At 30.5% G+C, this 16,694-nt stretch overlaps 1 protein-coding gene across 25 annotated transcripts in view; it reads right to left on the bottom strand.

Moving 5' to 3' along the window:
* LOC144972968 (uncharacterized) overlaps nucleotides 1-16,694 on the bottom strand; it is a 56,436-nt gene that overhangs the window by 13,852 nt on the left and 25,890 nt on the right. For 8 of the 25 annotated variants that reach the window (XM_078914830.1, XM_078914842.1, XM_078914828.1 and 5 more), the window contains 9 exons: nucleotides 15,487-15,564; nucleotides 12,747-12,806; nucleotides 10,966-11,043; nucleotides 9,123-9,154; nucleotides 7,223-7,547; nucleotides 5,782-5,964; nucleotides 5,323-5,401; nucleotides 3,411-3,563; nucleotides 1,990-2,267 (listed from right to left, as the gene is read on the bottom strand). In XM_078914830.1, coding sequence (XP_078770956.1) covers nucleotides 1,990-2,267; nucleotides 3,411-3,563; nucleotides 5,323-5,401; nucleotides 5,782-5,964; nucleotides 7,223-7,547; nucleotides 9,123-9,154; nucleotides 10,966-11,043; nucleotides 12,747-12,806; nucleotides 15,487-15,564 — 1,266 coding nt within the window. The remainder of the gene's footprint in view (nucleotides 1-1,989; nucleotides 2,268-3,410; nucleotides 3,564-5,322; nucleotides 5,402-5,781; nucleotides 5,965-7,222; nucleotides 7,548-9,122; nucleotides 9,155-10,965; nucleotides 11,044-12,746; nucleotides 12,807-15,486; nucleotides 15,565-16,694) is intronic. The other 17 variants (XM_078914833.1, XM_078914837.1, XM_078914843.1 and 14 more) reach the window with 4 other exon arrangements.

The raw sequence follows: 16,694 nt of genomic DNA, 5'->3' as shown, positions 1-16,694 counted from the left end.
AATATCACTTCGGTCAGATCTTATTTCTTTTTTTTTTTTTTGTATGTGTGTGATTTATTTACTTTTCAATTCTCGTATATCGCTTTTTTTTTGTTGTTATTGTTTTATATTTTTCGTTTTTCTTGTTTTAAAGAAAAAATTATCACCATAATATTAAAAAAAAAAAGTGGTCATTTCCTCCTTTGCCTATTTGTTTGAAATGGTCTAAGTAATCCAACCAGCATATTTCTCAGTTCTCACTCTCACACCCATACAGTCCAATAAACAATATAATATGTCTGTGGTCACCTCTCTAATACTGAGAGAACTGCTGCTGGTGATGATGATTATGTTGATAACGATGATGAGATTAACCCAACTACTGTCACAAACATACTGTCCCAGTCTCCCAACTTGAAATCTGTTGTAACTGTACAATTTGTTTAAGAAATCATCATCTTAACATAGTAAGAGGTAAATCACAGCGACAAACTCAGTACTAGCAATGCAGTGCATACACTTTTTTTTCCTTGAGATATCCAACACCACCTTCCAGGATACTTAAGGTGTCTTGCAAGCTGTGGGAGACCTAACATAACACCATTTATTGCGTACTTTGAGCAACACCTACTGCCTACCTCAAAGAATGAAAGAGGCAAGCAGGCAAGTTAGCCTTTGAATAGGTAAATTGCAAAGGGGAAAATAAGTGAAATTTTGATTGATGATAAATTGCCTTTTACACATTGGGAGATCTTTCCTATTGTCAGGAGGGATATGACTTTGTTTTAAAAACTTAAATGATGAAGCACCTGACTGCATTAAAAGCATGTTAGAATTATATGTACCAAATAGGAATTTATGATCCTCGACTGACAAAACGAAGCTTACTCTTAGAAATAATCATAACTATAAATTTTAAGGCGGCCGTTCCTTTACCCACACTGAGGCCCCTTGTGTTGAATGACCTGCCAAGAAGGATAAGAGAGGCGAAATCTATTGATAGTTTTAAATCATTGTTAATTATTATTATTATTATTATTATTATTATTATATTATTATTATTATTATTATTATTATTATTATTATCATTATTATTATTATTATTATTATTAAATTATTATCATTATTATATTATTATTATTATTATTATTATTATTATTATTATTATTATTATTATTATTATTATTATTATTATTATTATTATATTATTATTATTATATATATTATATTATTATTGTTATTAGGGAGATCCTCTTCGGGTCTCTCTATTAATGCCTGCCGTGAATGAAACAGTCCCAGACAAAATAGTAAGAAAAATATAAGAAAACCCCATCACACAATGTAGTTTTTGTCCAAACATATTTCATTTGCCATTTAAAAGCTGCCTGTAATGCAAGCGCTTAAGAGTATGCCATTAAAAATGAGGATGGACCATATACAAATGCACTGTTCATTGCAAACCATTACATTTTGAACGACTTCATGAAATTGAATATATTTGACTTGACTCTGCAATTCCAGTGACCTATTGAGTTCAAACCATATGGTGTCTCGCCATCTTGAAAAGTGAATATAAAGTATTTCTTCAGTACCATTAAGCGCATGGAGCTGGAGTTTATCCCAGTTTCTATAGCATGAAATGGACAATAATAATTGCTTGCTACCTTTTGGATCGGAAATCACTTTCCTTTAGATCTAACAGATCCCATCTATCCATTCACTCCGGGGTGGACAGGGGTAGGAAAAAAATATAGACCTCACCAAGGATTGATCTTGGTCCCTTTTTGTGAGAAGTGATTGTTCTACCAGCTGAGCTATCTATCGGTCTATAACAGATCTGGCAGAAAGTACATTGCAATGGACCCATATCCTGTCCAAAGAGTAATAGCCAATTATTACTGTCAATTTAATGCTACTAGAACCAGATTCAATGCCGACTAAATGGGACTTCAGGACTAATTTAAAAACCCATTAAATTTGGTTAAGTATAGATTAGATGTATGCTTTTACCTTGCTAGGTGTTTTCTTCTTCTCTCTGGGAGATATTCCATCACCCTTGACAGCAACTTTTGCACCTTTGGATGCAACACTACTTCTGCTACTGCCACTACTGCTCTCTGATGTGGTATCGCTGTCATCACTGTCTGTGCTGACATCACCTCGTCTGACTCTGGTACTGTATGCCTTCTGACCTTTAACTTTGTAACGAAGGTCCTCGTTCAAGGTGCTCGAGTTATCTGACTCGGATATGTAGGAGTGTTTTGGTGGGGCTCTTTCATTCTCTAGTTCTAAAAATGACATTGTAAGAGAAAACATTTTTTAAAGACCAAAAGATATCAATAGTCTTTTTATGTAAATACTGAAATCCAGTAGTTAGCTATTATCAATAATAATTATCATAACTTTTTTTTTTTTTGTTTGTAAAAAAAGTATGGGCGAACAACAAATATTTCATATCTGCATCCCTGTGGTTTATATCTATTGGTTAGTTTCAATTAGCCAAGACAAATTAGTGTGTAAAAATTCAGTCTAATGTGAGCTGATATTTAGTTTCCATATGTGAGGTCAAACTACTACGCCTCTTTTTATTATTTACTAAGACAGGACTGATTCTAGACTGTATAAACAAAAACAAAACAAAACAAAAAAATGTTTAAAATATTTCTTTTTCAAATCAGGAAAGTAGAATTTGTGACCCATCGTTTCAAAAAAGCATTATGTCGGGATAAATTGTACACCACAGAAAATGAATGTAGAATTGAAATGACAAGAAATACAAACTTTGACGGTTATTTTGAACTGTAATAAATTGTATTTATTTCCCATCTTACTTAAATAGAAATGAATCCCCTGTTTCATATTTGTGGATATGAATTTGATTTCAAGCACCTAATTCATCCTGGTGCAATACCATTGTGAGTAAATGGGTCAGATTGAGATTCTTTTAGGGATTTTATTATAGAAATTAAAACATTCTTGAACTCTTGAATTTGGAATGTTCAACTCTTTTTCAGTCCAATCTCTCCGATGTTAGTGTTGTGATGGGAAAGGTGTTAAGATTCAAAATGCAAGAGTTCAAAAACTCTGTATCATATTTTATACATTTTACATATTTTACATATATTTTATCCTAAATCTATAAGTAGAAATAAGCCATTAAAAATACTACAATATCATTGTCTTCCATCACTTTTTCTTCTCCTTTTATCTATCTCCTCCTCCTCCTCATCATCATCACCATAATAATCATCGCTATCGTCATCGTTGTCATTCTCATTATAATCATCATCATCACCACCACTGCCATCATCACCACCACCATCACTAACACCGCCAACGCCACCACTACCATCACCACCACCAGTCATCAATATCATCATCATCATCTTCATCATCAGTATTAATATTTCCCAGTCTATTCTACCACTTACCCTCAAGGAAAGCCCTCTCCCTATCCACTTGTAAAATCCGGTATGTCCTTTTGTCGCCATCTTGACCAGACAACCACCTCTCACAGGGAAACTGGAAAATCCTTTTCTCATTCATGTCGTAGACAGTTACACCCTCACAAAACCATGCATAACCTGTGAAAAATGAATTATTACCAAGTTATAAATAAATCATAAGTGATAAAAGGATAAAATTCGCATTATTAAGAAGTCAAAACCTGAGTGTACCTTTAATAAAGTTTGCAGATGACACCGCTCTTCAAGGCCTCATAACAAATGGCAACGAAGTGGCTTATAGGCAAGAAATTGATAGATTTGTGTCTTGGTGTGATGCCCACCATCTAGAGCTTAACATAAGCAAGACAAAGGAGCTAGTGATTGACTTTAGGAGAGTGAAGGAACCGATAGAACCGTTAAAATTAAAGGACCAATTCGTCCAGCGAGTTCCTCACTACAAATACCTTGGTGTAACGATTGATGACAGGCTCAAGTGGGATGAACACTTGAAAATAATTAGGCATAAGATGTGCAGACGTACATATTTTTTATCAAAACTCTCTCAGTTTAGAATAGATAAAACCCTCTGCACATTATTTTATAGAGCAGTAATCGAAAGTGTTTTGTCATTTTGTATAACAGCTTGGGGAGGCAATTGCTTAGCAGTGGAAAGGAACAAAATAAATTCAAATATTAAAAAATCCATTAAACGCTATATAAATGATGTTGACGATGTAGATCTTCTATACGAGAAATTTTGTATAAATAAAATAACTAAAATATTAAATGACCAGTATCATCCACTAAGACCATCAATTATTATGTCAGAAAGAAGTGGTCGCCCTTTCTCTATTTCAACGAAAACAGAGAGACACCGAAAATCTTTTCTGCCGTCCAGTATTAGGCTTTATAACAACAAGCAATAATCATTTTATATAATTATTTCTCATTTTTACTTTTTAAAAATATAAATATTAATTTATTAATTTATTTGTTTTGCAATCTTTTCAATTTTCAATTTATAGTGACAGTTTTAACTATTTTACAGTGTTGAAATTATTCATATTATAAAGCGCAGCTCTGGTTATAGAGCTGCTCCTTTTTTTTAAATTTTTTTTTTTTTTATATATATACATCCTATTTCCATTGTATTTTTATCTTATGTGTAAATTATAACACGTCTGTACAAAAAATTTCCTTTTTGGGATGCAATAAAGTATTATTATTATTATTATATTATTATATTTTTATATTTTATTATTATATATTATTATTATTATTATATTATTATTATTATTATATTATTATTTTGCAGAAAACCCTCTTGTAAATTGTGTGAGATATTGCTGTGCATGAAACTTTAGAATGCTCGACAATTTAAGGAGCTTGAAATATTACAGTATTCTCAAGTAATGTTTTGTCTGCAGCATTGTTTAAACAGTAGGTTCATTCTCTGCATCATCAGGGCAAAATGAAATAACGTTTAATAATGTTTAAAGATGGCAGGTCACAATTTGTAAAAATAATTTGTTAGTTCCAGGACACAATACCGTTTTGATAAGACGGTTCAAATTTGAGGTCCTTATCAAAAATGGAGAATACAATGGGTTGGGATTATATCGAATTAATTTATTGTAAATGTAATGCATGTTTGTCATTGATTTGACAATAATCAAGGTTAGCAGTATAATTGGAGACGGTTTGTGAGGTTTCATTGTATTGTTGAAGCAATACTAAAAAAGTATAGGCATTATCCCTTACAGGGCTATGTCCAATCAAGCTTTACTAAAAGGAAATTTCCAAAAATCATATAGACACAAAGTATAAACTCTGGTAAAAAACAGAGGAGGAAAGACATTTAATCTCTTCTCCCTCCTGCCTCCCGTAATACACTTACTGAGCTCTGGTCTATCGTGTCCAATCTTAATTTTCCTCATGCGTCCCACGTGGTGTGCTGCCAGCATGAACAAGTCTTCCTGTAAAGGATGGTGGGAAATAATAGGTTTTGTATTTTATAGAATAGATCGATCTGTCATGTGGGCACATTGTCAACAATCGGAAAGAATGACTACAAAATTGTCTGCGTTCTGTGTGCTGTGTATGAATGAATGAATCTCTCTCTCTCTCTCTCTCTCTCTCTCTCTCTCTCTCTCTCTCTCCCTCTCTCTCTCTCTCTTTCACACATACACACACACACACACATACACACACTATATTTCTATGAGTGTGTTTGTGTGTGTGTGTGTGTATGTGTTACTGAGTATGTTTAAAATATAATGGAAGACTACTGAAATTTTCAAGCTGGGATAACATATGAATTTCATTCAGAACCTTAGAGGTCATGTAGTCCACTTACTTTTCCTTTCTGGAATGGAATCTTGTGTCGTTTCGAGTCGGTCAATGTGAACTCCTTGGTCCTGCCTTTATCTCCATATATGGTAAACTTGACAGCAGCCTTAGTGCTGGCCCCAATTCTATCTCCAGTGCAAATATAGACTTGGTATTCACCCCAAGGACCATCCGTCACTTCTTGCTCCAGCTGAAACCAAATAGATAAAAACACATGAGATTTCCCTAGAAAAAGATCAACTCTCTTGCATCCACATAAATAGAGCAAACAAACGAATTAGTTCGATTTTCATTCATGTTGAAAAGATTCTGGTGTTTTCAAGAGGAGAGATTTTTCTTTTTTATTTGCAAAGATTCAAAGAAATAAATAAATAACTAAAAGAAATTTATAGTATCCTGATAACCACATGAAAGGAATGGTAAGGAAAAGGAGAGCTTTAGTAATTTTCCATTTTGGTAATCATGTTAAGAATGGTTTAAAGGTTTAGTTTAAGGTCCACTTCAACAAAAAAAATAGGTTATAAAAGAGCATTTACAAAAATTTTAGTTATCTAGTTTTAGTCTTTGTAAAGCGTCTACTACTACCTTTTTATTTTATTATCCATTCTTGATGTTTTTTAGATTATTCAACGGATAGTTGTACATGTCTCATTTCTTTACGGATACTTGCACCACATTAGGCTGATACATTCCATTTGTAAATGCAAATTTTGAACTGAATATCCAATTACAAAAAAAAAGTAAAAATTGGAAAAAACTTCGGAGTGAAACAGATGTTTTGGGTGCAAACCCTTTGGCAGTAAAATAATAAACAGAGAAATGTTGAAAAGAAATAATAAAAATGTAACTGTTCTTCTGTTTACTGTTTTGTTAATGAAGGGTTACACCCAAAATGACTACTATTTGTATTATTTCAATCCAAAGTCTCTCCATATTTCCCTTTTTGCATGTATTTTAACATCCCAAGCTTCAGGCAGCGTCCAAATGCTTTCTATTTCCCCAGTGTAAATCCATTTCTACATTGCAGAGCAAATGCAGAAACGGTGAAAAAGAAAATGAAAACAACAAACCAGTTAACTCTTTCAGTGCCATTGGCCACCCTGTGCGGCCAGAGATAAATCTGTTCTACTGGCCAATGGTTGCATAATGCAGCCGGTCTTGAAAGGCAAAAATAATAATGTAATCCAATCCTTAATGTAATCCAATCCTACTTTCTACAAAAAGTACTAAAAATTGAACCAATGGTATCATTTCTTTCATCAGAACATTCAATTGGCCCTAGGGGGGTATTTTAATTGAGATTTTGTGCAAAATTCAAATGTTGCTTTGTCTTAGCTTGTCATTCTAATGTGGCCTCAATCGGGTGTCAGACATTTTGTGATGGAATTGCGAATATAGCCTCAGCGCTAAAAGAGTTAAGTCTAGGTTTAAACGGAATTCTAAAATACCTGGTCATATCTGTCAAGGGCCTGCCTGTCTGTCTGGCTACCCACGTCATAATCAGCGACAGTCTGAGTCGATCGGATAACGGCCACCTCCTCTTGCTGTCTGGGCTCGGCTACATTAATGATTGTCCGGGAACGGTATTTGGCCGACTGGGGCCGGGCCTTTGTGCTTTGGTTGTCTTTGGTTATGGTTGAGGCTGTAGTGTTGGTGTCCGTAGTGGTGTTGGTGTCACTCGTGGTCACTGTGCTCTGGGAAGGTGTTGGTGACCTCGGCCTTGGTGGGGATCTGGGCCTTGGTGTTCTCAGCCGGGGAGGATCTGGGGTTTTACTGTGGATTATTTGGAAGACGATGTGAAAGTTTTTGAAATATCAAAAATATTTGCAGCAAATACACTGTCTATTAATAGGATACTGACCTTTCTGAAGGTATAATGTGTGAAATTGTTGTACAAAAATGAATAGTTGTTAATTTTTAATGATAAATGTACAAAATAAACGTTTTGGATTATAACTTGTTTTAGCCGAAAACAACAGCAAAATAATATATGAGCCACTGCATCAGTATTATATTTTGTATTATTATTTTCATTATTATTATTATTATTTATATATTATTATTATTATTATTATTATTATTATTATTATTATTATTATTATTATTATTATTATTATTATATTATTATTATTATATTATTATATTATTATATTATATTATGATTATTATTATATATTATTATTATTATTATTATTATTATTATTATTATTATTATATATATTATATTATTATTATTATTATATTATTATTATTATTATTATTATTATTATTATATATTATTATTATTATTATTATTATTATATTATTATTATTATATATTATTATATTATTATATTATATTATTATTATTATTATTATTATTATTATTATTATTATTATTATTATTATATTATTATTATTATTATTATTATTATATTATTATTATTATTATTATTATTATATATTATTATTATATTATTATATATTATTATTATTATATATTATTATTATTATTATTATTATTATTATTATATTATTATTATTATTATTATTATTATTATTATTATTATTATCATTATTATTACTATTATTATATCATTATTATTATTATGGACCAGGTGAGAAGAATTGAGTGAGTTTAAAGTCAATGTGATTAACAAACAACAATCATCCTTCTAAATTAAATCGATTAATTTAACTCGATTTTTATAATTGTGACCCATTCCATCAAAACGGTGTTATGTCAGGGTGAACCAGATGCCAAAATGGGATTGTTAAGTCAAAATAATTTGAAGTGTGAATTTGTACTTTTTATCACTTCAAAGACTGATATCTATTCACCCAATTAACGCTTAAAAATTGTATCCAAGTTTCAGATATTTTTTATCATAAATTCAATTTCACCATTGAAATCATCAGGACATAATACCGTTTTGAGGTGGTGGGTCACAATTGTACCTTAAATCCTTTAATTGTCAGTGGTAGGGTCATCCCAACACAATACCGACTCGATACAACTGGACACATTTTATGTTAAATATATATGGTATAATCATTGACAGAAGAAGAGTCTGGGTGTTCTGTGCCACAAGTGATGTTTTTTTTTTTTTTTTTTTTTTTTTTTTTTTAAAGCGCTGTCTCAATAAATTATTTTCATGGATAAGCCACTTAATAAAAATCATCCTAAGGTGTAATATAGTGTCTATCTATGGGAAATAATGGACATTGTAAGAGTACTAGTACAAAAAAAAAGCTTACACTGGGTGACTTAAGCGTGTGAAAAGGAAATGTGGCGCCATTGTAAAATGTATTGTGAAACCATTGAACTGCACTATATAAATGTACATTTCTATATCATCTGATACTAACCTTCTTCTGCCAATGTAAGAGTCGTCATAAGCCTGGAAAAATATGTAAAAACATGACAAATCAAAAGTGAGCTTTTATATAGTTTGATATCTACTAAATGTGCTTTATATACATCATAAACTGATTTGCGCATAAATTCAAATTTTGATTTTAAATTGAATGAAAAGATACCAAAAAAAATAAAAAAATAATAATAATAACCAAAAATCAAATTTACCCAGATATTTCCTATATGTTGTTTCTTTCTTTTCGTCCTTCTATTTTATTTTCAGTACTACTTCATTTGCGTACTTTCTTTTTTTGTTATAAAGTTAATTTTGTGTGACAAAATGATCAAATCACACATTGAAAGAAAAGACAGTATTTTTCTTTATTTATTTATTTATTTTTTTTGGTCAAAATTATTATTAAAATATGACAAAAAGCAAGTGGAAACGGAAATAACTGAGAATAATTGTGCATGATTGTTTAAAGATAAGATCAAAACTATGAGATTTGAATTTTATTTTTCGCTAATATAAGAAACATCAATCATTTTCCTCGTTAAGATTTTATAGTCTGTCATTAATTTAAAATTAAATATCTGTATTGCCTGGTTCATTCGATCAAACCAGATTGGGATGGTGTGTAACATTTATAAAGAGAAATAGAAAATAATGTAGCAGGAAAATCTACAAAAGAAATAAAGATAGTCAGAGAAATGGAGAAGCACATGGCACAAATTGTGCAAATCATAAAAGTGTATGCGCAATGCAGATTATTAGTTGTGGTTTGCTTTATAGAGAAAGCTATGACATTATAATTGTGGGGAAAATACTAATATCAATAATGACATGTTTAACAAAATTTCAGTTCAATATGTGGGAGAAAAAACATTTTATAGACAAGAACATTTGCAACATTAATTATAAAGTGTAAAATAATTAACTTTACAAGGAAAATTTTTCTCATGAAGGTATTAGATCGGATGCATAAAAAATATCGAGGATTTTTTCAAATGCTCTCGGTTGAAGATTTATTTATTTTTTGTAAAGTGCAATGTCCAGCAAAAAGCGCTTTTCGAAGGATCCCAAAAAGCAATACACAAGGCGAATGTCATACCACAATACTATAAAGCCACACAATTTATAACGACTAGAAAAAAATGCCGCTTTTAAAACTGTATTTTCATTAATTATTATGTTTTGGGTTTTTATTTGTTTTTTTTTTTGTTTTTGTTTTTTTTTTTGTTCTTTTTTATTTTGATTTATTTAATTTGGTTTATCTATTAACCTATTCGTGTATATAAGTTTTTTAGCTTACTATCTCTTGGTTTTATTACTTACTACTTTTTTGTTTTATTTTCTTTATTATTCTTTTTTTTAATTTTAATAAAATTGTATTTATATTATTGTGTCTAGAAAATCTGAAGGATAGGAACAATAATATCAGTACTGTGCCTCGTTATATAAAAAAAATATGGTGATCTATTAAATGTGTTCATTTTTCCAAAAACTTTGACATTCTTCTGAAATCATAAATCAAGACACGTCTGAATGTAAAATTATCGACAAATTTAATATAAGAAACTGACTTAGCGTTCAAAGACAGATGATACCAGTGAGTATATTTCAGGAATGTGCTCCTCCTCAATAAACTACGAGAGTAACAAATAAATGAATTTGATTTATTTTGATTAAAAAAAAATTTTTTTTAAATAAAAAAGAACAACTTAGCTGAAATTATTGCAAATGTTTCAATTAGCAAAAGTTCAAATGTTAGGCGTCTTTCTCGGGATGTTGTATAATTTTAGGTTGGTATTTAATTTTAACGTCTTTCAATCCTTGTATCCTTTTCTTTTTACCTTTCGTTTGGGAGAAGGAGCTCTCTTGGGTTGAGAGTCCCAAGAGAATTTGGCTGTGGCGGGTCTCCTTGTTTTCCTCTGTGTGTTAAGGTGAATGTTACAAAAGTTAGTTTTATCATCGAGTATGGAAAAAGAAGGGGGGAAATAAACATTTTCATATATTGTCTATTATAAGAAAAAGTTGACCAAAGTTATAACATCCCACACAGAAGTTTATGTTAAAAATGATAGGAAAGTATAATATGTTGTTTCATAGAGTGAATTTATAACAGAAGAATATTATAATTACCACCTTATTGAATTAAAATACTACATAAATGATCATCATTTAAGATATCATTGAGTTGATAAAGTATGATAAAAAATTATAAATAAATAAATAAATACACAAATAAACAAATGAATAAATAAACAACTGAATAAGTAACCCAAAAAATAAATAAAAAGTCAAAGAATATAGATAGGTATTGCATTCATTTAGCCCCCAAACTGGGTCAAGTTGTTTTTTTAAAATTATCAATGTTGTAGAATTATACATAAATAATGACTTATCCTGCTGATGTATTCTAAAATTAAGCATACTGTCTGTATTTATACACAAATTATAATGCCCTAGGCTTTGTTCCTTCAAATACAATCATAAATACAATTAAATGAAATAAAATATAATTACAATATAACCATAGATCCTTATCTTTAATATAATCACAGTATATATTAAAAGACATATATTTATAGATTCACTTGAATTTAAGGCTTTTTATTATATCATAGGTCTTAAGTAAATGACTCGAATCAAATTTCGTACTACATTGCGTCTTAAAGTGATGCATCACTATATAATAAATGAATGAAAATATATTGTAAAATAGTCAATTTTATTCACACAGGATACAATCAAGCGGTGGAATTTTTGTTGCAATAAAATATTTAGGAAAAAACAAACAAACAAAATAATTTTAAAAAATAAAACAAAAAAACAAAAAATAAAAACCCCAAAAACTCATTAATAGACACACAAAAAAAAAAAACCCAACAAAACAAAAACAAAAAAATGTCATCAAACAAGAGTGCCCATGTCTAAAAATAAAGGAATCAAAAATGGAAAATTCTCATTAAATTTGGTATTTTGTTCATTATATATTCTTTTCACCAAACCCAGATTGCATAAATTAGCCAATAGGCTACCAGATTAGATTATAATTCTTTTCTTTTGAGCAAATTATTTTCTATTTTATTTGATCTTCTGTGAGTTGTAAAAAATATCACGAAAAAAAAAAAAAAATAAACACGCACAAAATACCATACGCACAAAAACAAAAACTCTCTCTCTCTCTCTCTCTCTCTCTCTCTCTCTCTCTCTCTCTCTCTCTCTCTCTCTCTATCTCTCTCTCTCTCTAACACATACATAAATCACCCACCACCACTACAACCACCACCACCACCACCACCAAATAAAAGACTCTCTTCTCCCCCCTCCCCCCTTCCCCCCTCTCTCTCTCTCTTTCACACACAAATGCCCGCGTGCACACGCACAAACAAACACACATACACACACACATACACCACCGTCACCACCACCACCACCACCACCACCACCATCATCATCATCATCATCATCATCATCATCATCATCATCATCATCATCATCATCATCATCATCACCATCATCATAATCATCATCATCATCCTCATTATCATCATCAGCGTCATCGTCACCACCACCACCAACACAAAAGAAACATACATAAACACAAAACCATTCAGACGGGTGTTTATACCTTTATGCTAGCATAACGGTAGGGGTGATCTCCTTTCACCGATGGCAACTTCACCATAGACTACAAAATCAAACGTGACTAGTTAAAAATGGGTGTTAAATTGTCATAAAAATTACATGCAAAAAGTGTGGTGTGTTAACAAACGGTGTTATATTACATAACACACATGAAAGGGCGGTCAATAATGGGTCTTTTATATGTACTACTCAAATAAAACAAAGAATCATATGTCTATGCCGTATCAAAATGAATGACTCATTAATTCATGGATCATTTACGTAACAATGAAGAAGGTAAGATCTGAGAGGCATTTAGCCTCTGATTTATCATTTCTGATTAAATACAGGAAGGTGTCAATCCAATGCTTCAGACAAGAATTTGCCATTCATTCAATTTATTATTATCATTATTATTATTACTATTACTATATAATAATAATAATAATAATAATAATAATAATAATAATAAAATAATAAATAATAATAATAATAATAATAATAAATAATAAATAATAATAAATAATAATAATAATAATAATAATAATAAAATAATAATAATATAATAATAATAATAATAATAATAGTGATCATAATAATAATATAGATAATAATAATGATAAAAATAATAATAATCTACAATATTAAAATTTTTAATCAGTTGAAATATTTAGACTAATGGAGCCAATTATAATTAGAAGAGAAATTGGCTCGTTGTACTCTTGAATATACAATAAAGTCCATTTTCAGCAAAAGATAGAAATAACTACCACTTTCAATTTACGAAATCTTCGGGTAATGCTAGAAAGAAGTTTAGTATCACATAACACATATTGGCCACCCTTTGAACATTCTATGACGATGCATGATTACATTTTTTATCAATGTGATTATAATCCCACAATAATTTTATGACTGACCATTATAAATATTCGAGTTGATTAAAACAGTTTTCGTCTAATTAAAAAAAAAAAAGAATGATTGATATAATTTTTATTTTTAGATTTGACATAGATATCTAATATAAGTTAATGATATGGCAATATTTTTTTTTCTCATTTTTAAAACATTTAGTAAAGTTTCTTCTTTGAAACAATAATGCAATTATTTTTTTCCTCCCGAAACATTAGCAAGCTGATAATGGCTGATAATAAAATAAATCGTATTTAAAAATTTGACCATCAAACGTGTCTTTCAAATATCAATCGTTTTAAATGACCCTTATCTTGGCAAAAACTCTCAAACCTGGGACTTCGAAAAGTCTGGCTTGAGACTTTGTTTTTTTTTTCTTTTTTTTTCCAAGATGAAGGTCATTTAAATCGATCGATATTTGAAGGATGTGTGTTCTGGTCAAATTTTTTAACACGAGTTTTTCTAGAGCACAGCAGTTAACCGGGCAGTGCAATTATTTTGGATAACTTCACACGTCTAAATCATTTATATCAGTGAAAGCGTTGATTATAATTTAGCAAGTACACACATTGTCAAATTCAAATTCAGTTGTTATAAGTTTTCCCACAAAATATCCAGAAGTTGGATGCATTTTATATCGATGAAATATTGGTGTTAGCAAGGTTTCAAAATTCAGGTATGAATTTACAATTTTTAAAAAACATTGTCCTCTTTCACTAAATTCCCTTTTAAACAGCATGCAGACGGAAAAAGAAGTTATCCCTAAACTTTAATCTGCTGAGCACCAGGAGCATTCAAATATTTTGAAAGTTTGTCTTTTTTCAAACCAATAAAATAGTGCTTTTGAGATGTAAGTGAGAGACAACATTAAAGCTTTCTCTGAAAAATGTTGAAATAATGACTTAGCAGGAATTGAAAGTAAACTCCTCACAAATACCACAATATATGACTCATCAAAATAGAGTGAGGTAATCAGTAAGATGCGGGGTTCGACTTTACCATAATATGACATAATATCTTAAACTTTTTAACAAGTCAGCAGTAACAGTGATACAAATTAGGCTTCATTGAGGTTCAAATCACTGAAGCGCATGCATCACTGTAAAGGTCAAACCATGTAAAGGGTCAAATCCTTCAATATGTAGAACTTACAGGTTTTGAAAGGATGTATTTTCATTCATTCACAAAATTGTTGCAAACTTTTCTCATCCACTAAAATGACGACACGCCACAGCGATAGGCGTAATAATATATAAAACCAACAATCTTCGTTCTTTCTATGTACCTATTACCTTTGTGGGGGTTTGGGTCACATAAGTTAATAGAATACACACGAAGACAACAAAATAGCAACCAACTCAAAGAAGGGAAAAAAAATCATACAATGAGGTATTGATGCTGCAATATCCTAAATGGTAAAAACTCAACAAATTAAAAAAATACCAAACAATATTCTGTTTCCAGGGACAAACGACATTAAATACTAGCTGCATATCGCAATTGCATTTTGTCTTAATCTTTATATTTTTCTTTTTTTTTTTCTTTCTCAAGATATGGCAAAATAGAAATCGATCCTATACATCTCGCATTTTAAAATTAAATTCAAAATTCCATACCATTGTAATGAAACAATAAAGTCATACCTGAATCAGAAAATGTGCATGAATTTTAAAATATTGTTTGTTTTTTTTAAATATATGACAAACAAAACATTTATCATTAAAAAGAACAACACCTAAAGCAATGTAAAATAATGTTGTTTTTTGTTTTTGTTTTTTTCAAACGATAAATATTATATAGGATTCCTGAACTGTCCTAAATAAAAACTATACCTCGAATGGGCGTGGGGCTGTTTGCTTCTTCTTATCATTCTTAACATCTTTGTTGTTGACGTTACCACCAATAAGATCCTATGTCCGTGTCAAAACAGATTCAATGTTCAGACAATTGGAAGCATGAATGGCATTGATTAACATGGTAATATATTATAGGTTACACACACATACACACACAGAATTGTTGGAAATGATTTGAGAGAGAAAGAGGAAAAACTACAATTTTAAATTGTCACTGTGCTGCCATAATTTTTATTTCTACTTAAAAGAGCAGCGATTATTGTTCATAATGGTGAAGTTAAATCTTTGAAAGAAAGAAATTTCAAAATGCATAAAAATTCCAAAGGCATTGCCCAGTTGTAATACCCAGTATAAACATTAATCTTTGAATGGTCATATGCGACGTGTACTGAGGTACTTTGATCACTTGGGTCATAAGTGATTCGTTATATAAAATTATGGCTGTACAGTGAAACCATAGAGAAAACAACGAACCTCTTATCTGCTAACAAAACAAAAAGACATATTTCACAAGATTGAAAAAAAAAAAATAAAGAGAGCTATATCATTCAAATATTAAAATTGGGAGCAAGTAATGATGCAAGATAAAATCAGAAATGTGACGCATGATAGAGTGTCATTCAAAGCAATTATCTGGGATTTTCCCATTTGAGGCGGGTTGATTTTTCAGGGAGATGTATTTATTGTATTTCCCCCCTTTACCATATCTGGTACTAGCCCTTTATCATACATCACTTTTCAGGTTTTCATTCTTGATCATAGCTCTAATTTAATCATTAAGAAAAGGAAAGGCTTTCTTTCTTTTTTTTTAAAATGGGATTTGTATTTTTCTCCCTATTACTGACTCATTTCATAATAAAAGCAGCTTAGAGGTTCTCAACCAAGAGGGTTAGCAAAAGGAATGGGGATGGGGTGGAGGGGGAAGGAGAGGAAGGGGGGGGGGGGATCATAAGTATTCTAAACACGAAAATGAATGGGTCTAACAAAGGAAAAATCCCTTGTTGAAGAAAATCATTTTAATCAAATACTAGCTTTGAACATGGAATAAACGAATCTGAAAAAGTGGTAGAAAAAGAATACATAATATTGTTGTAACTAGCTCTATAATATGATTCTGGCAAAGCTACAATGTATGAACAATTAAGCTATAGATGAAGTTTCTCTTTTCAAGACTTGTAAATATA

This window comes from Berghia stephanieae, chromosome 5 (assembly GCF_034508935.2).
Source record: "Berghia stephanieae isolate SIO BIC M18660-M18661 chromosome 5, UCSD_Bste_1.3, whole genome shotgun sequence".
Taxonomy (NCBI): Eukaryota; Metazoa; Mollusca; class Gastropoda; order Nudibranchia; family Aeolidiidae; genus Berghia; species Berghia stephanieae.
The sequence above is the reverse complement of the archived record's forward strand: the minus strand, read 5'-3'. Positions and strand labels throughout refer to the sequence as shown.